Below are 24,328 nucleotides of genomic sequence, written 5' to 3'. Positions count from 1 at the left end.
TCATATCTCAAAAGCAGTTGTGGTTAAGATCTCATATGATATAACCATCTTTATGTCAGTAATGACATTCTTATTTAGTTTCATCCATGTTACATCTGTTAGGATCGTGACCAATCACAACCGGTTTTACTTTGAACATTCGGGTACAAAGATCAACAAAGACAATGCACAGACAGAAAAATGTGAAGGCGGGAAAAACAAGTAGAAAGACACAAGATATTTAACGTGGAAAACCCGAAAGGGAAAAACCACGGGGAGTCCACTAACTCCAAACTGATCACTAAAAGAGAGGAGGTACAATAAAGAACTCGGAGGCAACAACCTCAAGATCTTCTTCGTTTGTTTGACGGTTACAAAGTTACACTCACACACTCTCTCTCACCTAAGTTACAGAGGCAACTACCTTCTCAGACTAACTATACAACAATGATCAACACTCACTTAAAGTTTGCCCTAGTTTTTTATATACTAAAACAACTTTCTAGTTATTTATAAGTATAGCCCACAAAGGACACATTTGGACTATTTACAAATTTAGTTGTCCAAATCGGCTATTAAATCGATTTCGATCTCGACCGAGGCCGAATTACCCTTGTGTCCTAGATTTAGTTCGTTCTCTTCTTCCCATCCGGAGGGACCTGTTTCCCAACAAACTATCGTATCTTCAGGCTTGACTTCAAAAAGTACCCCTTCACAATTTTCAAGTCTAACATCCTCTCTTTTAATAAATCAGAAACACTATCTTCAATATTTTTTTATCTCAAACAAGCTTTTAAGATTAGAAAAGGTAGTAGTCGTGTTTGTATTTAGTAGTTTGCAAAAAAAAAGTCACCGAAAAGGTCAAACCACATATTGTCATGTGCACAATCACTTGATGAGACATAGATTCTTTGCAATGAAACTCTTTGGCTCTAATACCAGTTAAAAGATATGTGATGGCCTGGTGAGTTGCTCTAGGACAACAAGGAAGTGGGTTGTTGTGTGAGGAGAAAGAAAGTAGAGAAAACTATTTAGGAAAATGGAGAGAAGAACCTAGATGCCAAAAGTCCCTATCTCGTTGTGAGAGATTGGGGAGTTGTTCTTATTGATAAGTGACTTTTAGGTCATTTGGGCATTTTCACACATGGCCAATGACCAAAAGTTATAAAGATAATGTTAATGCCTATAACCCCCCCAGATTGGGGCCAAAAATATAGTAAAGTTATGTCTTTAAACCTCTCAAAGGGAGCTTTGACATCGAAGGGTCGGAATATAGAAGAAAAAGGAAATTCCGTGGAGACTTTATCCCCAACAATCCTTAAACTTCACTATAAATCCTTGAACTCTTGATCACCAACTTGAGCAAGATCTTTCAGTGAAACGTGTGGGTAGAGATTACTACAAAAGTAAAAGGTCCTAGATTTGAATAGAAGATGGTAACATCTTTGGTATCTAGTATTGGCCCTTGGGGAAGGGTTGCCCGTTGTCTAAAGCTACTTTGGGATTGATAACCGACAGGAAGTAGTCAAGTTCCATCTTTGGTGTCCCCACAAATTTGCCCCTCCTAAATATCAATGTAGTGAAAAAGTGCAAGTGTGAGTGAAAGAAAGGTAGAATCAACCAAGTTCTAAACCATGAGAGGTATTTGAACAACAAGTTTGTGTTGTGGAATTACGACTAAATATTAGAGTTTGTGTAGGCAAATTGTCATTAGGCAACTAGTTTATTTATTCATTATAAGTTATTTGTCTTTTAGATTAATAAAAGTTCTAAAGTATTTGAACAACAAGTTTATGTCGTGGAATTACGACTAAATATTAGAGTTTGTGTAGGCAAATTGTCATTAGGCAACTAGTTTATTTATTCATTATAAGTTATTTGTCTTTTAGATTAATAAAAGATAAATTAAATGTCAATTTTGTAAAAATAATTAGTTCTTAAACCTATAATCTTTACATGCTCCTAGGACAAATATAACTGCTCTTAGGACAAATATAACTGCTCTTAGGACAAATATACATGCTCCTAGAACAAATATACATGCTCCTAGAACAAATATACATGCCCCTAGGACAATTATACATGCTCCTAGAACAAATATACATGCCCCTAGGACAATTATACATGCTCCTAGAACAAATATACATGCTCCAACGACTTGCCAACTTCCCATGCATAGAAATAAATGTACATATGCATGTTCTAAACCCCGTCCCGTGTCTACACTTGTTCTTGCAGTTTTTCGAACGATAGTTTGGTAGCATATCGAATCACATAATGCGTGGTTCGAGCTGGATAGGAAGCCCTTTCACAGGGAAGGGTAGCGGGTCGATTGATATGAGTTCGGTGGGGTCCTCGAGGGTCCACGAGAACCGGGAGACCATGCGATGGATGATTACGAGAATTTGCATGCGTGCGTACTCGTTGCCCGGACACATCCTCGGGCCCCCACCGAATGGGACGAATGTGAAAGGGTCCGGGCCTGCTCCTTCGAAGCGTGACGGATCGAACTTCTCCGGCTCCCGGAAATACTTGGGGTTCCGATGGGTGGAGTTCACGGAAGACATTATCTGTGTGCAGGAAAAATGCATACATAGATATGTCATGTTACATTTTCTGTGTATGGATCAAACTGTTACGTGTGTTCTATTTGACATTATCTGTGCAGGAAAAAAATGCAATGTATGGATCAACCTTCCATGATTTGGGGATCCTAAACCCATTGAAGCTCATGTCTTCCTGTGCCTCTCTGAATGTCCCCTGCACTGGCGGCACCAGCCTCATCGATTCTTGAGCAACTCTCCATGAAAACTTCATCTTCTGTATATCTCCCCAATTCAAGAGCTCACCGGGGGCCTTGCTTGCAGCGATCTCCTTGCTCTCTGAGCAATCACCACCAAAATACACATACAAATATCATAAGGCTTTATATGGCGCTGATCAAGAAAGAATTGATAATGATTTTGGGGGAGGCAACAAACAAACCTACCTCTGTAAACCTCATCCATTATGTGGCGATTAGATGCCAGATATTTGCAGGCCATGGTGGCTACAACAGAACTGGTATCATGGCCTGCAAAGAGCAACAGGAGGATGTTGTCCTTGATGGCCTCATCAGAAAATGGTTCTCCCTGCTCATCCGTATATGCCAGAAAGCCAGAGAGGATGTCTTCATGTCCAGTGACCAAGCCAGCATCCATATCCTTCCTTCTCTCGTCGATCCATACCTGCAACTGCTTCCTTACCACATCAGAAGCAGCCAGGGCTTTGCTATATGAAGTTCCTGGGATGTTGATTGGTATCTGCACCAGGCCTTTCATCATGGTGCGGAATAGTCGATGGAGCATATCTTGATCTTCTATGTCCGGCCGGCCAACAAGAACCTCACAAGCTATGGAGAACATGAGCTGCTTCACGAGGGGGAAGAGAGCAACCTTAGATTTGCCTTCGACATGATCTCTTATGAATGCAAGTGCAATGTGATCGACGCGGCTCGTGTATCTTTGCAAGGATTCGAGCCGCAAGAACAGCATGAGCGCTTTCCGAATGCGAGTGGCACAATGTCCGACACACCCGATGAGAGATTCATCCCCGAGAATAGAGACAACACTAGCAGGCCACGATGGATAGGTGTTCGAGAAGGCTGCCTTGTTACCCAAAGGGCTAGCCAGAACTATTGTCGGAGAACCTATTAAGCTCGTCTTGAAGGTCTCTCCATAGGCCGAGATGCGGTCATCGAAAAATATCCAAGGGATCCCTTTCCTTTGGGTTCCGAGAAACTCCGAGGTTTCACCGATGAAAGGAAGGCCGAAACGACCCGGAGGTAAGTTCCCTTGTTGGTTCTTATTCTTCTTGCTTGAAGGCCTCCATAGCTGCTGTACCGCTGCTATGAGTAATATAGACAGAGTAACCCCAACAATGACCTCTAGTGGGATTATGGAGGTGAAGCTCACCATAGCCATGCTTCACCAATGGTATTGATTGTGAACTCCTTCTTCTTCTTCTTCTTCTTCTTCTTCTCTAATATGTGTCGATGAATATTGACCAACATTTCTGAGAATTTAGCACCATACATATATCCAAACCAATTGTACACATGTAGACTGTCCACATCCCTCCCAATAGTGTCTTGAATATATTTATTTCATAGGTTTGTATGTCTCATAGGTTTGGAATGGGGAGGGAATCATGGGAATGTGACCAGTGTTAGACCACATCTTGTCGGTGAACGAGAGTTAGTTAACGGCCTCGTTGAACTTCCGTAGTTAAAACACGTATCCTCGTTAAAAAAACACGTATCCTCCGCTTCATATACTCTGAAGTGTTCTACACATTCTATGTTTTCAGAATTGCCATTTCTGAAAAGTTCAAATATTTTTTGTATTCTAAGAAATTATTTGACAAATTCTACGTATTTAACAAGTATTTAACATTTCTAAGAATCATGGAAAATCGGCCACATCTTGTCGGTGAACGAGAGTTAGTTAACGGCCTCGTTCAACTTCCGTGGTTGTTAAAAAAACAGGGATCCTCCGTTTAATATACTCGGAAGTGTTCTACACAGTGTTCTATCTTTTCAGAATTGCCATTTTTGAAAACTTCAAATATTTTTTGTATTCTAAGAAATTATTTGACAAATTCTACGTATTTAACAAGTATTTAACATTTCTAAGAATCATGGCAATGTGATCGATGTCGGCCACATCTTGTCAGTGAACGAGAGTTAGTTAACGGCCTCGTTGAACTTCCGTGGTTGTTAAAAAAACAGGTATCCTCCGTTTAACATACTCGGAAGTGTTCTACACAGTATTCTATCTTTTCCGAATTGCCATTTTTGAAAACTTCAAATATTTTTTGTATTCTAAGAAATTATTTGACAAATTCTACGTATTTAACAAGTATTTAACATTTCTAAGAATCATGGCAATGTGATCGATGTCGGCCACATCTTGTCAGTGAACGAGAGTTAGTTAACGGCCTCGTTGAACTTCCGTAGTTCAAAAAACACGTATCCTCCGTTTAATATACTCGGAAGTGTTCTACACAGTATTCTATCTTTTCAGAATTGCCATTTTTGAAAACTTCAAATATTTTTTGTATTCTAAGAAATTATTTGATAAATTCTACGTATTTAACAAGTATTTAACATTTCTAAGAATCATGGCAATGTGATCGATGTCGGCCACATCTTGTCAGTGAACGAGAGTTAGTTAACGGCCTCGTTGAACTTCCGTGGTTGTTAAAAAAACAGGTATCCTCCGTTTAACATACTCGGAAGTGTTCTACACAGTATTCTATGTTTTCAGAATTGCCATTTTTGAAAACTTCAAATATTTTTTGTATTCTAAGAAATTATTTGACAAATTCTACGTATTTAACAAGTATTTAACATTTCTAAGAATCATGGCAATGTGATCGATGTCGGCCACATCTTGTCAGTGAACGAGAGTTAGTTAACGGCCTCGTTGAACTTCCGTAGTTCAAAAAACACGTATCCTCCGTTTAATATACTCGGAAGTGTTCTACACAGTATTCTATCTTTTCAGAATTGCCATTTTTGAAAACTTCAAATATTTTTTGTATTCTAAGAAATTATTTGACAAATTCTACGTATTTAACAAGTATTTAACATTTCTAAGAATCATGGCAATGTGATCGATGTCGGCCACATCTTGTCAGTGAACGAGAGTTAGTTAACGGCCTCGTTGAACTTCCGTAGTTGTTAAAAAAACACGTATCCTCTGTTTCATATACTTTGGAAGTGTTCTACACATAGTCTATGTTTTCAGAATTGCCATTTTTGAAAACTTCAAATATTTTTTGTATTCTAAGAAATTATTTGACAAATTCTACGTATTTAACAAGTATTTAACATTTCTAAGAATCGTGGGAATGTGATCGATGTCAGCCACATCTTGTCAGTGAACGAGAGTTAGTTAACGGCCTCGTTGAACGTATTTGCCAAGTATTTAACATTTCAAAAAGGTTTAAATTTAAAAATTATTTTAAAAGAAAAGTTTAAATTCTAGGAAGTATTAAACATATTTTACATGTATTTAATGTACTTAATACATATTCTAAGTATTTTAAGGAAAAATAGAATACTTGTAAATTTTATAGAACGTAATATTCGTGTTCGTGCAAGCATTCAAACGTTTGAAAACGAACACGTTTGAAAAGGGAAAAATATTTAATCATTTTGTTTTTTTTCATGCTTTTATTGTAAATTCAGGTTATCCTAGTGGTAACGAGATGTGCTATTATTGTTTATGTCTTGTTCGAGTTCCAAATTTCTCATCTCTCTTGTTAGTACCATAGCAAAATTTTATATTAGTTTTTTCGTTTTTTTTTCATTTTCTGTTATTAGAAATGAGCTTAACCTAGTGGTAAGTTGCCATGCTACTATTGCTTGTGTCTTTGGGAGTTAAATTCCCAACTTTCTCATATCCTCTTTGTTATTGTCATGTTACTTTTTTTTTCTTTGTTTGTTATTAGAAATTAGCTCACCCTAGTGATAAGTTGTTATGTTGCTATTGCCTATGTCATGTTTTCTTCATATTCTCGAATGTATGTTTTATGAGTTTTTGAACATTTGATTATAATTTATAATGACATATTTTGATTCAATCTCTATAGTTCATACTCCTTTTTTTTGTAAAGTTCTAAAGTGAGGATGATAGAGATGTCTTGATTATTAAGAAGCATCCCAAGAGTATGCATGTGATACAATGCAAATATTGCAACCATACTTATGTTGGTGGTTCACAATGGATTAGAGTCCACTTATTGGGATTGAGAGTGAATCAATATATAATATAGACCATAGTCAATCCAATCCAACTTTGAGATGATTTACCATACACGTTTGATTGAATCATTCTCGAATGCGAATGCACGTATGATACACATGGTTCATTCTATGTAGTTGTAATGTGTGCAATCACTTAAATACTTAAGTTTTCTTAATAACTTACCTATTCGGGTCTGACTTCTACTTAACATGATGCTTATAATCGAAAGTATCATGATTTTGTCATTTGTATAAATTAATTAAAGTGTTTGTTACTTCTCAATCTTTTAATTAATTATTAGAGTCACCTTACTTGGACGGGTGCAATAATGCATCCAAGTGATGATGGACCATGAAAAACCTTCTTTACATCAACAAAATTTGCTAGACTATATTCATAGCGAATTATGATTCGATATCTTTTTCTTACTAGGATCCTAGCTTCTCACCACATGAAGTTCGTGTTTCAATTAGAGAATGAAGCCTATTAGCAACAACCTTAGACATGTCTAAACCCACATCAACTCCACAAGTAAACCAGGGTGAATACTTGAACCATCTAACCTTTAAATATGGACTCCACTAGAACGATGTGGTTGACATCTTGGATCAAGGTCTTGGTAGAACTGCTCAACCATATGATTGTTGGTCACAACCTCTAATTGGCATTTAGGAACAATTGTTGGCCTCACCAATAAAAGTTAGTCAACAAATTCATCAAATTTTGTGATATATGTGCCCATTAAAAACCCCCATAATTCCTGTTACAATCCACACAATTCAAAACCCATGTCCAACCCTACGGTACTTTATCATGGACCTCTTTTTAAACAATCTAGCTCCATCTTTGTTGTAGTTTATTGGTTTACATAGCTGGCTTATTTTATTCTTTATTCTAAAGACACTTGGGAATGGAAGTGACATGTATAATAATCATGAATGAGGTTTAGTTACACAAGCTTCTAGATTACATTCTTTTTTAATGGTGTACGAAATTTTTCTCATATGTTTGGAAGCACATGTTTCAACCCTCAAAATCTCAGTCAAGTGGCTATGAAGATGTCATCCTTCGATGTTTTCTAAATAAAATAGACAAGCTTGATTCTAAAACTCTACTTTTTGTAATCTATGGTGATCTATTAATAAGATTATTGGGATTGAAACTTACCACTTTGGTAAGTTTGCTTATAATAAACTCATTTGATCCTCAATTGGCTTGGCTTCAGTTTTCATAAATTCTGGGTTTCATTTGTGGTTAGTGTATATATGTGACAATATTCTTAGTAAACCCTTCAATGAAAGAACAAATGCAAACACCCTAATAAAATGACCGATGCTTGATTAAATTCTAGAGTTCTAAGAAAATGACCGAGAACATAGGCAGAGTTCTGAGAAACTCTAGGGTTTTGCAGGTGAAGCTCACCATAGCCGAGCTTCACCAATGGTAGTGGTAGTTTTGCTTCTTCTTCTCTTCGATTGACAAAATTTGATGCCAATGAATATTTTCCCTTTTCCCTCTCAAGCTTTTGTTTTTCACATTGAACATCTTGCGAAAATGTGCATGTGTGTAGTATATTTCGACACTCAAAGAAATCACACTTCTATATATGTATACACATGTCTTTGATCTCTCTCTCTCTCTCTCTCTCTTTTGGTGAAAACACACAATTATATTAATAAATGTGTGTAAAAAACACTACTTACAATGGGTGTGACCATGAAGTATGGTCACCCACTAACTACACTACACTACATGGGTAATGGAACATGTTGAATTGCCAATAGGCAAGACGAACATTCCATCGAGGAAAGGATTTCCACTTGTTCCAATAAAGAAATTTGCCACATTAGTACTCCCTTCAACTTTCGTAGATATGCTTTCACTCCATGTCTACCATTGAATACAAAAGTGTTGCGCATATTCCAATTATGACATAATCCCCAATATCTCAAAAATAGAAAAACAATCTCCATCTTTGACTTTAGGTTCACTTGTGTAAATTGTGCAAACACCCATTGTCTAGGTATCAAATAACACTGTGATAAAACTTGCCAAATTTGAGAAATGTAACTCCAAATCTGAGAAGCAATCAGGCATTGTATAAATTGATGAGTACTATCTTCCATTTGAACAGTGCAAAAAAAGCAATTACCCGTTTCTAGTCCACGACGCTTTAGAGTTAATCCCAAAGGCAATCCTCTAATCAAAACTCTCCAAATGAAGACATTTGCTACAAGTGGCTATTTAGAATGCCAACTACGTTGTAAGATTTGCCACCACCCATGATCAGATTTGTGTAATCTCCATTCTTCTTCAGCATTAGATGATAACCATCCAAGAGACTCAACAGAGCAATGATCTCTCTCTCTCTCTCTCTCTGGTAAAAGCACACAATTATATTAATTGTATGTAAAATCCACTTAGTTACAACACTTCTTAGTCTCCTCTACCCATCATATGTCTATGTAGGGAGATGGATGTTCTGTAATGCTACTAAAAAACCTGAATATGCATTTGAGGAAATGATCCCCACATGCTCTAACATCCAAAACACCCACATTAGAATACCTTTAAGCTTCTTTATATAGGCTTTCACCCCATGTCTATTATCAAACATGAAAGCATTACGCATATTCCAGTTGTGTTGTAGACCCCAATAATGTAAAAAATGGAACAATATCTCCATCTCATCATTTGATCCATTTTGAACATATTGAGAAAAAACCCATTGTTGAGATCTCAAACAACGGGTTAAAACTTGCCAAATGTCGGATAAGTACTTCCAAATGGTACACGCTATAGGACATTTAATGAAGTGATGTGTACTATCCTCCAATGGAACGATGCAAAAGAAATAAGTGTCAAACCCTAGTCCTCGTCTCTTTAGGGCCGAACCTAATGGGAGCCCACCAATCATGACTCTCCATATGAATACCTTTGCACGAAATGGTAGATGGGAATGCCAACCACTTTGTATATATTTTCTACCACCTTGCATCTGACTTATATACATTCCACACCTTCGTTGCTTTAGGAGATAACCAAGATAATGATGCCATCGCATTATTATACAATATATTTGTAGTGACCTGTAACAAGCATGTACCATCTTGTAACCGCCAATCTACCCAAGGTGCAAAATCTCTCTCTCTCTCTAAGTAGTGCTTATAATATCTCCATGTATCATATATCTCTTTACATGTATATGTACAGAGATATATCTATATACATATACGACTATCCAATTCTACATGATACTGGTATACCGTATAGAATCTAGATGTGGTACTTTTCTTTATTTGACCAAGTTGAAATTATTTTCTCAAAGAAATTGTTCATCTTGCATATTATTGCCTATTCAACATGTCCAACCACTGAATTATGGCACCATTGTAGTGTTTTTCACAAGCATTTAGGTATATAATTGTATTTTCACTAAAGAGAAAAGAGATTTTTACTGTCATGTTCAAAGGATAAAATGTGGCTACCGGAAACCAAAGATGAATCATTTTTCCACATTGTATGTGTGGAATTAAAACTGAATCTTTAAGTTCAAGAATTGTATGATGACATTGCAATCAAGATTTACATTGTGACTCTGAAAGAAGTGTGCATAAGGACTACGCCAAATTGACTAAAGTCTGGTTAATTGCAATTTGCAACATATTGTATCAAAATGTGATACTTCTAAATCCACAATATTTTTAATCCAAAGCATTTATTTTAAATACGAGATAATAAGCCGGAAACATAAAATTTGCTAGAACAATATATATCACAAGTAAAACTTAAGTTTAAGTTGAACGATGGATGTGCTCATAGGCCTTACCAAATTCCGATACATAGAAATAAATGTACAGACACAACGTTGGGATAATTTAGGATCCTCAAGCTACTTTTATTGCTGCAATTTTCAAACGATTGTGTGGTAGGTAGTGAATCAAATTATGGAATGCGTGGTTTGAGGAAGATAGGAAGACCCTTCACAGGGCAGGGCAGGGGGTTGATTGATATGAGTTCGTTGGGATCCTCGAGGGTCCACGAGAACCGGGTGACCAATCGATGGACGAGCACCAAAATCTCCATGTGTGCGAACTCGTTGCCGGGACACATCCTCGGGCCCCCACCGAATGGGACGAACGTGTATGGAGCCGGGCCCGCTCCTTTGAAGCGAGACGGATCAAACTTCTCGGGATCCGGGAAATACTTGGGGTTACGATGAGTTGACTGTGTAGACGAAAATATCTGTGCAGGAAAATGCAATGTATGGATCAACTTTTATGTGTTGCTCTATTAGACTTTTATGGGTTCAAGCCGCTAAGCCGTGTTTATAAAATGAGTTTTCTGTGTACTATCGCACCTTCCATGATTTGGGGATCCTGAAGCCATCGAAGCTCATGTCTTCCTGTGCCACTCTGAACACCCCCTGCGCTGGCGGCACCAGCCTCATCGATTCCTGCACCACTCGCCATGAAAGCTTCATCCTCTGTATATCTCCCCAATTCAACAGCTCACCGGGGGCCTTGCTTGCAGCGATCTCCTTGTTCTCTGAGCATATACAAATCATAAGTCTATATATATGTATGTGCACTTGATCAACAAAGAATGGAGCATGATTGAGGGGCCACAAACAAACCTACCTCTGTAAACCTCCTCCATTATCTCGGTATTAGATGCAATACATTTGCAGGCTATGGTGGCTACAGAAGCGCTGGTATCATGGCCTGCAAAGAGCAACGTGAGGATGTTGTCCTTCACTTCCTTATCGGAGAAAGGTTGTCCGTGCTCATCCGTATATGCCAGAAAGCCAGAGAGGATGTCTTCTTGTCCAGTGACCAAGTCAGCATCCATATCCCTCCTTCTCTCATCGATCCATACCTGCAAGTGCTTTCTTAACGCAGCCGAAGCTGCGAGGGCTTTACTATATGTTGTTCCTGGGATGTTAAGTGGCAGCAGATACATGCCTTTCGCCATGGTGTCGAAGGGATGATGGAGCATATCTTGATCTTTTCTGTCTCCTTTACCAACCAAAACCTCGCAAGCTATGGAGAACATGAGCTTCTTCATAAGGGGGAAGAGAGCAACCTTAGGTTTGCCTTCTACATACTCATGAATGAAGGTGAGGAGGATGAGGTCGACACGGCTCGTGTATCTTTGCAAGGATTCGGGCCGCAAGAACTGCATGAGCGCATTCCGGATGCGAGGGGCACGATGTGCGGCACACCCGGCGATGGAGTTTTTCCCGAGAAGAGAGACCATGCCAGCAGGCCATGCTGTATAGGTGTTAGAGAAGGCTGTCTTGTGGCCCAAAGGACCAGTAAGGACTACTGTGGGAGAAGCTATTAAGTTCGTCTTGAAGGTCTCTCCATAGGCTGCGATGCGGTCATCGATGAATTTCCAAGGGATCCCTTTCCTTTGTGTTCCGATAAACTCTAGGCTTTCGCCGATGAAGGGAAGGCCGAAACGACCTGGAGGTAAGGGAAGTTTCTTCTCTGGCTGGCTCTTATTCTTCTGGCTTGAAGGTCTCCATAGCTGCTGTAGGGCTGCTATTAGTAGTAGAGACAGTGTAACACCAATAATGAGCTCTACAGGTATGGTGGAGGTGAGGCTCACCATAGCCAAGTTTCACCAATGCTAGTGCTAGTTCTTTTACTTCTTCTTCTCCAATATGTGTCGATGAACATTGACCAATATTTGTGAGAACCATATATCCAAAGACGTATGATTCTTCTTCTTCTTCTTTACCATAGCCAAACAAAATGCGTCCAACAAAATGTTTCTACTTGGGTTCGGGCCCATCATTTTTTCAAAAGATGGGGACTACTTGTTTTGTTTTATATCAAACGAAGTAGCTACCACAATTATTTTTGGTTTATATGTTTGATAACTAGTCCCAACATCTCTCACAATCTAGTGTTGAATTTTCCATTGAGGCATAAGAGACAACTTGTGTTGCATCGCCTTGTCAAGAATCACTACATACATGTCACCATTTAGCAAAGAGGAGCAAGAACAACTCCACAGTTGTATATCAATTTGGCCCATGTTCCGCCAAAAAATGATTAAACCCTTGAAGGGTTCCGTGTGGATTCCTCCCATCAATTTCACATAGGATTCTTTCTAAATGTTACAAATGCAATGATCTCATATATCCATAGAAATTTGCTTCTCACATGTGTAATAAATTTCCTCTCATTGTTTCGTAACCCCCTTGTTTTGCAAATAAATGAAATCAATGGATCATTCTTTCGACAAACCTCTTGCTTAATTTGAGTATTAACATTCCTTGAACTCCATTTTTTTATGATTGATCACATATATAAGCACTTCTTAATAAAATTTATGGTGTTGGTATTATGCAACTATATAATGATGACGTCTTTCACATGCGAGGTATAATGTTTTTATTTATTACAAAAACCATGTTTAGATCACAAGGTTTTATGGTTCCTATAATTGTTCTTGATATTGACTTTTTGAGTCATGCTCTCTCTCTCTCTCTCTCTCTCTTTTCGTAAATAATGGCTTTCATTACGAAAGAAAAAACACCACCATGACTAACTTACAACAAACTATAGAACCCCTTCTATCTAGGGATCTAAAGAAAACTACGACACCAAACTCAATGCCACCCTACACACCAATTCAAATGGCGAATATGATGATATGTGACCTTGCAGAGTTCTCTCTCTTCTTAGTTGAGATTTTATGACTTCTCTAGCACTGTCAATTGCCACAAAAGAAGTCCTTTTAATTTAAGAACATATTTTCTCACCCCAACTTGCGAATAAAAAATGAAGGCATTCCACATATTCCAATTGAACCATAGCCCCCAATACCTCAAGAACTCAAAAATAATTTGAAAATGAGGCATCGGTTCATTGTTCTCCATATGTGCAAAAACCCAACTAAAGGAAGATAGACTTACTCTTGTTAGAGACATCCACACTAAACTGATACACCACCAAACCATCCTTGCCATCGGGCATGAAATAAATCGATGCCTACTATGTTCCAATTCCACCGAACAAAAGAAACACAATCCTTTAGTAATGTTTCTTCTTTTTAATGCATCCCCTAATGGTAAAGCTCCAACCATAACTCTCCAAATAAATACCTTGGCTCGTAGCATCAATCGAGAACACCAACCTGCCTTGATCACATGAAACCACAAGTAATGGGCTTATGAAAACCCCATATCTTTATAACCCTTTCTTCCAACCACTTATGTTTGTCAATCAACTTGTGATAAGCAACATTCGTTGAGATCATAATCAATCTCTTATTTCCAACAAACCTCCAATCAAGCTCTTGAGATCACCCATCTAAATCAAGAATTGGCTCATGTGAAGATAGTATTTGTTGCAACTTATCCCAAATAAAGTTATAACCTTTTGGAATACGAATTGTTGATCTTATTGTTCGAAAAGCCATTAATCTTCTTTGTGAAACCAACATAGCATCCTTAACTCTTACCAAACCCAATCTAGCCATCCGATTAAATTGAAGGTTAAGAATTTGTTTACCTTCCCACCTCAACAACCTTGATGTTGCCAAAACCCAAAACCTCCATTTGTAATGAATTGGCACATCCCCTTTCTTGTGGGGGATGCCATTCCACAAAATCCAACATACTTTGCCAAGATGTCAACAAATGATTAACTATCATAGACCCTGTACATTCGACATCCCTGTCAGAATTAATTACATTCCACCAATTCGCTTCAACCTTCATGTTTCCAAGCTTTATTCCGTTCTTCTCTATAAAGTATGCCACCATTTCTGTCCAAGGTTGTACACCTTCAAACATGAATCGAATGAAAGTAAATCGACGAGCCACCATATGCTCATATAGATTCAATATTGATGCCCCACCAAGATGCTTCGGAGTACAAACATGATCCCATGCCAACCATGACAAGGCACTTTTCCCTTTTCTTTTCCATAACAACATTCACATCGAGCGTGACAACATTTCAAGAGCTTTCTTTGACCATGGGAGCAAAGGAAGATAATAAGATACCATAGAGACCATAATCGATTGGACCACCTTAAGTCGTACATGAAAAGGCCAAAATTGAGACCTCCAATACATAAACTTATCCTCCAACCTTTTGGATACCCACTCAATAAGTTTCACATGAGAAACTTCCACCCCAATTGGATATCCAAGATGACGACAAATCATACCACGATGCACTATCCTTCCTGACCACCCCAACCCTAACACATCTTGTTCTGTACATGAAATGAGGACAGATTTATGTATATTAATTCTCAACCCCGAAGCATTTGAAAACAATTCCCACACATCTCTTGTCTTACTAATATTTTCCCGATTAAGTGCCAAAAACATAATATGGTCATCTGCGAGAGCTTGAACAATACATGGCTTCTCTGATGGCAACCTTAGTCCAAGCAATTCTTCCCCCATAGCCATATTGTTTAACTTAACAAGAATAGGATGTGTCACAATAGTGAATAGTAAAGGACTTACCGGGCATCCTTGTCTAACTGACCTCCGAATAGAAATCGGTTGGGTTACTCCTCCATTAAACATCACATGTGAAACCGAACCCTCGCCTAATGTGTATATCAACTTAGACATACGATCACCAAAACCCATATGAGACATCAATTGATTTATAAATGACCAATCCACATTATCATAGGCTTTCTCGATATCCAATTGTAGCAACACTAATTCTTGTTTAGACTCCTTTGCATAGTCAATTGCCATTTGAACATTTAAAATATTATGTAAAATGTCTCTTTTTGCTAAAAACCCATATTGAGCATTATGAATAATAGAAGGTAAAACCTTATGCAACCTATTGGCCATCACTTTTGCAAAAATCTTGTACATTCCCCCATCAATGAAATAGGCCTCCATTGAGCAAAGGAAGATGGAGAAGGCACCTTCGGCAAAAGCTTGATCAAACCAATCTTCCAAGAATGAGGCATTTCCCCTGATGTCCACACCTTCTGAAATAAAATCGTAAAAGGCCCCTTTAACTTAATCACATATTTCTTAAAGAGTTCATGTGTTAATCCATCCCACCCAGGACTCTTATCATTAGCAAGATGTGACATGACATGTTCCACCTCATCCTTTGAAATATTAGCATCTAATGATTGTGCCACATCATGCGATACATGATTTTTCACTCCATTAAAAAATACATCTCTATCCTTTTTAACATTATCATCGATACACAATTGTACATCCAACAATTGTGTATAATATTCTATGCATTTCTTCACAATTTCTTGAGGATCGGAACACATGATACCATTTTCCTCTAACTTACCACATTATGTCGTGCATGTGATTCATGAAGGTCATGGAAAAACTTATGTGATTGACAATTAGCATCATCCACTTCTTGTCTTAGACGATGTAGTCTAGCATGTTGATAATTTTTTGCCGTTAGGTCATGCATCGCAGAAATTAATACCTCTTAATATCCCATCAACTCTACATCCGTTGACCAATAAGTTAATAATGAGTTGCATTTATGAAGCAAATTAACTAGGAGACTTAATTTCTTTCTCCTTTTAAAAGCATGGTGAATTCCATAATATCTAGTTAACCTCTGAACATTTGCAACAAATAATTCCCACGCTTCATACCCATCAAATTGAACACGATAGGCAAATGCATCAATCAATTGACACATATAGGCATGGAAGACCTCATGATCCAAAAATGATGAATTAAAAATCAACTGTGGTTTTCCTAAAAACTCATGAAAAACTCTAATTGAGTGGTGATTGAACTCAAAAATTAATGGGAAATGATCTGATATAATTGACCCATAAGACACTGAAATATCCAAAATCTTTGGTAAAAAACCTTCGGTATGCATTACATACATTCGATCCAACCTACTCCAAGTATCCTTATATTGAGCCGATTGAAAGGTATAACCAGGTTCATCTCCCTTGATCCATTTCCATACATCCCTTAATATGACTTCAGTCTCAAAATCCCCCCATTCTTGAGCCTCTAGTCCATCCATAATAGAGTGGATAGATGTTGATTGATCTGTCTCACAACAAACATTAAAATCTCCCATCAATAAACCCGGTCTACCATTATGAAGCACTGAGTTTAGAGATCTTCATAACAACTTTCGTTCTTGTGAAACATTTGATGCATACACACCAACTAACCAAATAGCTTGCCCTTCATAACATATCTCTACCACAATAAATCTTCTAAATTCATCTGAAACAATTACTTTTGGGTGAAATTTATCTCTTATAAACATGACAATCCCAGAATAATCCCCATGAACCTTGCCAGCATAACATAATGTATAACCCTTAGAATAACTAATTAAACCAGCATTCCGATGATCTTTATGCTCTACTGCACATAAAACATCCCATTGCTCACTTAACACAATCCTCCAAACCTCATGCATTCTAAATCTAGAACACAATCCCCTCACATTCCATGTGGTGATCGTCATACTTTATTTTTTCCTTTTATTCGAGAAATCTCCTTCTCCTTCACTACTAATGTTTCTGCCATATCCTGAAATAAATCCCCTAAGATTGCATATGAATTACTATGGGAATGCAAAACTCTAGACCCCGATGGCTCCTCATGTGAACGAGGCACCGATTTCCGTTTATTCCAAGGAACATACAAATTACCTTTATTATCAAACGATAATTTCTTTGGATAGTCCTCTTGACGAGCCCATGGTTTATTCTGCATGGGGTGTGTCGGTGTGACCTTCTCCATAGATACATTATGCCCAACATTTTTATTAGACTTCTTCATCTTTCCAGAAACTATTGACCATTGTCCTTCATCCTTTAGAGTCTTTCCATCCTTCTCATTCACAATTTGTGGTTCCTTTGTTTGCTCTGAAATTGTCAAATCTTGAATCTGATCATGAGTTGTAGGCTCTTCATGTACCACTTCTACTACATTATTTCTTTTTTGAGGACATTCAGCCATAAAATGCCCCAACACACCACAATGGAAACAATGTCCTGCAAATGTACCCCATTTAAGCCGAAAATACATAGGTGGCATACCAGAACATGCAATCTGTAAACAACTTGGCCTCTTTATAGCAGTATTCCAAAGAATACACATCCGATATCGATTTTGAGCATTAGCACTAGGAGGCACCAAAATCTTTCCCAACTTTTCCATTGCTGACCGTAATATTGGCCAAACCAATGAATATGTGCACTCTACCTCAACCCATACGGGACACTCTTGCTTTAATATATCTTGGTATTCCACTAATGGTCTCCACAGAACAATATGAACCAAACTTTTCTCATAAAAAACTGGCAATTTATTGAGTAATTTCTCTTTATACTCTTGTGATACTAAAACAACCTCATAAAATCCACGAGGACTAGCATAAACATCTTGAACACAATCAACTTGTAAAATCCCACGTACCAAAGGAAAGGTATCTTTCCTGTGAAAAACAATATGACCCCTTTATCACAAAAATTAGCAAATGAGCCCAAAAACTCCTTATTGTCTATTTCTACCTTAGCCACTTCATCATCAACAAACTCCTTAGCAACTTTCACATTCTCCCTTATACAATCTTCCATTAATATATTTGCCATGCATCTTAAATGTTCCCAATGACTATCATCTTTCTCAATATCATCTTGTCGTATTGCATCAACATAAGACATGTCATTACTATTATCTCCAATACATCGTTTTCTTTTACCATCCCCTCTTGGGCTTGATACTGACTCAACCATGCACGCATCCTTTGAAGAATTTGGAGACTCATCCATATTCATGAAAACACTACCATCCATATGACAAGAAATAGGAGAGAGTTCACTTACAAGTAATTGTGTTGGAGAAGGAATCAAAGCAAGCGATCATGAGATGCATGCAATCGAATGGAATTTTTACTCGTAACGTTCTACCAAGACCTCCAAATGATACATGCAGATACTCTTTAGAAAGCTCTATGTGCAGGCTTTGAAACAAGCTAAAGAACAAAGGAAACGGACACCGTAGCAAGAAGATACATCAAAATTAGTGCTCGGGTAGTTTCAATAGATTCCCCCGCTTTTTCTTTTTTTTTGGGAGCGAGACGTGGAGTCCTAACTACGGAGTAACTCAGTTAAATGTGGTGACGAAGCAGCGAGTTTGGGTAGTTTCCATAAATTCCCCCCCCCCCCCCCCCCCTCTTTTTTGGGGGGGTGGGGTCCTAATTTCATAGTAACGTAACAACTAAGGGTTACGTGGTCTAGGAGTTGGACTCCTCGAACGACGTGTGGTTTGAGGAGTTGGGCTCCTCGAACAACGCGTGGTTCGAGGAGTTGGGCTGGGTGTGGACTTCTCGAACAATGGGTAGTTCGAGGCGTTGGGCCCCTCGAACACTATGTAGTTCGAGAGGTTGGGCTGGGTGTGGTTCGAGGGGTTGGACTCCTCGAACAACGGGTAGTTCGAGGGGCCCAACCCCTCGAACACTGTGTAGGGTGTTGTTCGAGGGGTTGGGTCCTTTGAACCACGAGGTGGAGTGGGCTGGAAACGGCCAATGACGTGGGGAGGGTGAAACGACGAGGCGAATGTCGCGGCCACCTCGGGGGGAACGAAAAAACCGCTAGGACGGTGGGGCAGCGTGGACGGGCAGTGCCACGAGGAGGGGCGGCGGCGACGGGGCAGCGACTATGGCTGCCACGGGGGGAGTGTAGACGTAGTGTGCCGGCTATGGCCGCCACGGCTGGGAGGCTCGTAGTGTGCCGGTGACAGGAGGAGGAGGACAACATCGCGGCGGCGGCTAGGGCCCCCGTAGAGGAACGAAGGGCAGGTACGACACAGGAGGGGAGTGCAGTGTGGTGTGGCAAAACGAGAGAGGGGGGAGGGGGGGGGAAAGGGCCTACCCGAGGCGTGGGAAAGCAAGCTGTGGAGGAGGCGAGGCGACGACCGGGGCAGGCAACCGGTGGAGTAGGGGCGGGGATGCTGAGGGTGGGAGAAAGCCACGAACAGAGATTGGGGGGTGGGAGGGGGGGAAGAATGTTGCAGAGCATGGAGTGAGAAGGGAGGGGACAAGCAGAAAGAGGAGAGCTAAAAAAGGAGGGAGGGGAGGTAGAGCAAAGAAGAAGGAGAAAAGAAGAAGAAGGAAAACGAAAAAAAGAAAAAGCAAAAAGGAAAAAGAAAGATAAAAAAACCACTCAAAAAACAAAATAAAAAATAAAAAAATAAAAAAATACATCACAAAAAATAAAATAAAATAAGGATAATAATAATCGGTATAGAAAAAAATAAAAAAATAATAAAAATCATAAAAATAAAAAAGAAAGAAACGAATAAATAAATAAATAAATACAAATCAAACTGACAAAAATAGTCATTACAAATAAAGTAAATCAATAAAATAATGGTAAAGTTCATAAAAAATAAATAAATAAATAAATAAATAAATAAATAAAATAATAATAATAATAATAATAATAATAATAATAATAGTAAATAAAAAATAAAATAAATAAAAATAAATAAAATTTAAAAAATAATAAAATTAAAATTAAAATAAAATTAAAATAAAAACTAATACAATTAATAGAACATAAACCACGGCAACGAGGGACAACTGACGGGGATGCGAGGTCGGGAGGAATCGATGGAGAAGATTCGGATACCGATGGTGACGGGGGGGGGGGTCTACGGGGAACGTGGTAGGGGATTAGGTAAATTAAGGGCTTTTGAGGAACCTTGAGGATGCGACTGTGGAGGGAGTGTCACTCGGGTATCATGTGAGGTTCCGGGTCCGTGACTTTTAAGGATCCAAACCTGCGACATGTTTATTAAGGGGGTGGGGAGGATTTGTGAAACCTTCCTACGGGGTGTTCGGTCTCTCAGTTGTTTAGGCTTGATGATTCTTGTGGCTTTAGCCTGGGCGGGATACCGGGCTGATGTGTGTGCTTTTTGGGTGTCCCTTGCAGGCGTGGTATGATCGCGACTGGGGAGTTGGCTTCGTTTCGGGACCCAGAAGCTAGTGGCGCCTTTGTACCAACCTTGTGCTGTTGTGAGTGTCTTTTTGACTCGCCAAATAGCGGATTCTCAACAACGTTTTCCGTCGGCAAAAACAACGTGAACATTCACCCATTCCCGTGGTTTGGGTGTCTGTGTTCTGATGTTAACGTTGCGCTAGTCTTGGGTGGCTAGTGGGTTTTGGCGTTCAATTTGGTTGAGCGACTCCGCGCCTTGGGGTTCATCGATGTCCCCTGCAGGCGTGGTATGATTGCGACTGGGTAGTCGGCTTCGTTTCGGGACCCAGAAGTTAGTGGCGCCATTGTGCCAACCTTGTGCGGTTGTGAGTATTTTTATGACTCGCCACACCGCACATTCTCCGTAGCGTGGGTCTTCAGCGAAAACTGCGTGGACGTTCACCCATTCTCGTCGTTTGGGTTTCTGTGTTCTATTGTTAGTGTCGCGTTGGCCATGGGCGGCCGGTGGGTGTCGGTGTGTTGCTTGTTTGGGTAGCTCCACGCTTTGGGGGTCAGCGAGGACAACGAGATGTGATTCGAGTGTTGTTGCGAGGAGGTCCTCAGACTTCAGTCCACCTCCTGTTTGAAAAGAGACGATGTGTTTGCTGGGTGATAGGAGACATTCAGTTATGCGACACCAATCTAAACCGAGGAGGCATTGTGTGTGCATCACTCCGGGTGGGAGTACCCGAACTTGGATTAAGTGCGCGTTGTATTCTGTCTTGATGTTACATCCGAAAGTTCCCAGGCAACATGACGTGGACCCATCGAAGCCACGGAAGTTGTCGTTGCACACTTCGAGGTTTGGGCAACCTAGACGTCTCCATGTTTCGAAGGAGAAAAGGGTTAGCGATGCTCTTGTGTCGATTACCGCCGTCAAAGGCATGTCGTCGACACAACATTGTAGTTGTATTGTTCCATCATTAGAGTTGGCCGCCCAAGCCATGGCTGTCGGATGGGCTTGTCCTTGTCGCTTCAATTTCGCTTGCATATTGCTCAGGTTGGTTTCGAGCCGGGCCATTTGGCCTTCGGAGGCTTTAAGTTTGGCCTCTACCTCTCTGTTGGGAATTCGACGTTCCTTATGTCCGACGCTCGGCCACAACCGAGATTCTTTTCATACACAAAAGAATAGGTAATGAAACGCGACACAAAGGGGAGAAATGGTACACAGGAGGTTTACGTGGAAAACCCCAAAATAGGGGAAAAACCACGGCAGCCCACAGGCTGCAAACTGTCACTATGTAGCAATATACAACAGTGAGTTCACTGAGGCAACGACCTCGTGCTCACAGATCTTCGCCACAGGCGGCGGTTACAACAGAGGCAACGACCTCGTCTCTCTCTCTCTCTCTCTCTCTCTCTCTCTCTCTCTCTGTACAGTTACGCGCTCTCTATTCTTCTTGCACCAACAAGGAAGAATTACAACAACAAAACAAAAACAACAACACAAAAAAGTTTGCCCTAAGTCATATTTATACTAATATGACTTTTCGGCTATTTACAAATGTAGCCTTGATGGGCTCTCAGAAACATATTTACGAATATGTCTCTTCCTTCGGTTCATACCGGGCCTGCACCATCCGACTCTCCGCAGTCGGGTACCCCCCATCCGGTTCATACCGGGCCTACACCATCCGGCTCTCCGTAGTCGGGTACTCCCCATCCGGTTCATACCGGGTCTACACCATCCGGCTCTCCGCAGTCGGGTACTCCCTATCCGGTTCATACCGATTCGGCCTCGGCCGAGTTTGTTCGTCAGCACTGTTCTTCTCCCTTCCCATCCGGAGGGACCTGTCTCCCAACACTCTCGTTGTCGAGCCGTGAGTAGAGCCTCGAGTGTGAGGGGTCCATAGTAACGTTTGAGCTTGCTCCCATTAATGAACCCGGGGATGTCAAAACCTTCGATCGTGCGTAGGCGACATGCTCCTGTCTTGGTAATCTCCGAAACCACATACGAGCCTTCACCCCGTGACTTCAACTTCTGAGGCTAGGGACAAGGAACTCGATGGGTAATACTGCTTCTTGCCCGTACACCAGTTTAAATGGTGTGTGGCGAGTTGCGACTTTGTAGGAACTACGGAAAGCCCATAATGCAGCTTGGAGTTTGGTGCTCCAATCAGATCGTGAGGCAGCGACTATCTTTGTGAGTACTGCACATAGCACCTTATTCGTGCTTTCCGCTTGTCCGTTGCATCGAGGGTAATAAGGAGAACTTTTGCGGTGTGTCACCATAAACTCGCCTAATAAATGTGCTATCACCTCGTTCAGGAAATGTGAGCCTTGGTCACTAATGATTTCGAGCAGACATCCAAACCGTATGATGACATTTTCATATAGGAATTTGGCAGTACTACACGCGTCGGCGTTAATGCAAGCTTTAGCTTCAACCCACTTGGTGGCGTAGTCGGTGGCGGTTATTATGTATTGGTTGAGGTTGGAAGCTGGGCTGATTGGGCCAATAAAGTCGATACCCCATTTCTCGAATGGTTACCATGCCACCACCGAGTTTAACATATTAAAATCCGCTTTTAGCGGGTGTTTGAAACGTTGGCACTCGTCACAACGACGTACATACGCGTATGTGTCTTTGAAGAGTGTTGGCCACCATAGGCCGGACTGAAGGATCTTGCGCGCAGTGGTCTCGTGATTGAAATGACCACTTCCGCTCCCGCAATGAGCTTGTTCGAGGGTGGTGACGACGTCATGGTCTGTTATACACCTCCGAAGTAGATCGTCGTTACCTCGACGGTACAGATTGCCTCGGAGCATCGTGAAGGGGCCACATTTCTTTAGCAAGCCACATGCGTGTGTTTGTGGTAGTTGTTTTAGGAAGGATGCTCCTTCAGTTAGGATGCAAACTATGTCTGATGCCCATGCTGGTATGGTATCGATCGCGAATAATGTTGCATCTGGTGTTTCATCATCAACCCCAGTGGCTTCTTCTCCATTGGGAATCCGGGAGAAATGATCGGCGAGTACATGGTCTTTCCCTTTTCTCACTACTACCTTGAAGTCGAATTCAAATAACGTTACGATCCATCGTGACATGCGACCAATGGCGTGAGTTTTGTTTACTAAGTAGAGTAGGGCCTGATGGTCTACAAAAAACGAGAACCGGGACGCCAATAGGTAGTGGCGGAATTTCTTTACGCTATAGACCATGGCCAAAGCCTCCCGTTCCGTCGTGGAGTAATTTTGTTCCGTGGCATTTAGCTAGCGACTAGCGAAGGTGACCGGTAGGTCGAGTGCCCCCTCACCGGGTTGGGCTAGCACTGCACCAATCGCGAAGGCGGAAGCGTCGGTGTGCACGTGGAATTCTTTGGTCTAGTCGGGAGGCCGGAGGATGGGGGCCTTAGTTAGGCACTCTTTCAAGAGCTTGAAGGAGTGTGTGCATTCTTCTGTCCACACGAACTGGTTTAATAGGGAGTAGAGTGGTCTAGCCTTGTCCGCGAACATCTTAATGAAGTGTCTATAGTAACCCGCGTATCCCATGAACCCTTGTAGTTGTTTCTCGTTCGTGGGGGGTGGCATGTCGAGGATAAGTTTTACTTTTGCCTCAT

The 24,328-nt window shown here is 40.4% G+C and overlaps 2 protein-coding genes and 1 long non-coding RNA gene across 3 annotated transcripts; 1 reads left to right on the top strand and 2 right to left on the bottom strand.

Annotated features, from left to right (window-relative positions):
* Nucleotides 1-2,216: 2,216 nt before the first annotated feature.
* Nucleotides 2,217-3,967, bottom strand: LOC147865780 (cytochrome P450 716B1-like). The gene is made up of 3 exons (XM_087316143.1): nt 2,969-3,967; nt 2,674-2,861; nt 2,217-2,549 (listed from the first exon to the last, which is right to left on the bottom strand). The coding sequence occupies exons 1-3, from the start codon at nt 3,939-3,941 to the stop codon at nt 2,250-2,252; spliced, it is 1,461 nt and encodes a 486-aa protein (XP_087172269.1). The 5' UTR covers nt 3,942-3,967; the 3' UTR covers nt 2,217-2,249.
* LOC147865779 (uncharacterized) lies at nt 3,100-11,825 on the top strand. The gene is made up of 2 exons (XR_015529441.1): nt 3,100-3,154; nt 11,615-11,825. It is a non-coding gene; the product is annotated as an uncharacterized LOC147865779 (long non-coding RNA).
* On the bottom strand, nt 10,544-12,445 carry LOC147865778 (cytochrome P450 716B1-like). Its single transcript, XM_087316142.1, has 3 exons — nt 11,411-12,445; nt 11,131-11,318; nt 10,544-11,015 (listed from the first exon to the last, which is right to left on the bottom strand). Exons 1-3 carry the CDS (start codon nt 12,384-12,386, stop codon nt 10,716-10,718), a joined length of 1,464 nt encoding a protein of 487 aa, XP_087172268.1. The 5' UTR covers nt 12,387-12,445; the 3' UTR covers nt 10,544-10,715.
* Between the last annotated feature and the right edge of the window lie 11,883 nt (nt 12,446-24,328).

Source organism: Azolla caroliniana, unplaced genomic scaffold (assembly GCF_043228905.1).
Source record: "Azolla caroliniana isolate FFs.n. ecotype wild unplaced genomic scaffold, voAzoCaro1.0.p SCAF_3, whole genome shotgun sequence".
Lineage (NCBI taxonomy): Eukaryota > Viridiplantae > Streptophyta > Polypodiopsida > Salviniales > Salviniaceae > Azolla > Azolla caroliniana.
This window is presented reverse-complemented; position numbering and strand designations above follow the sequence as displayed.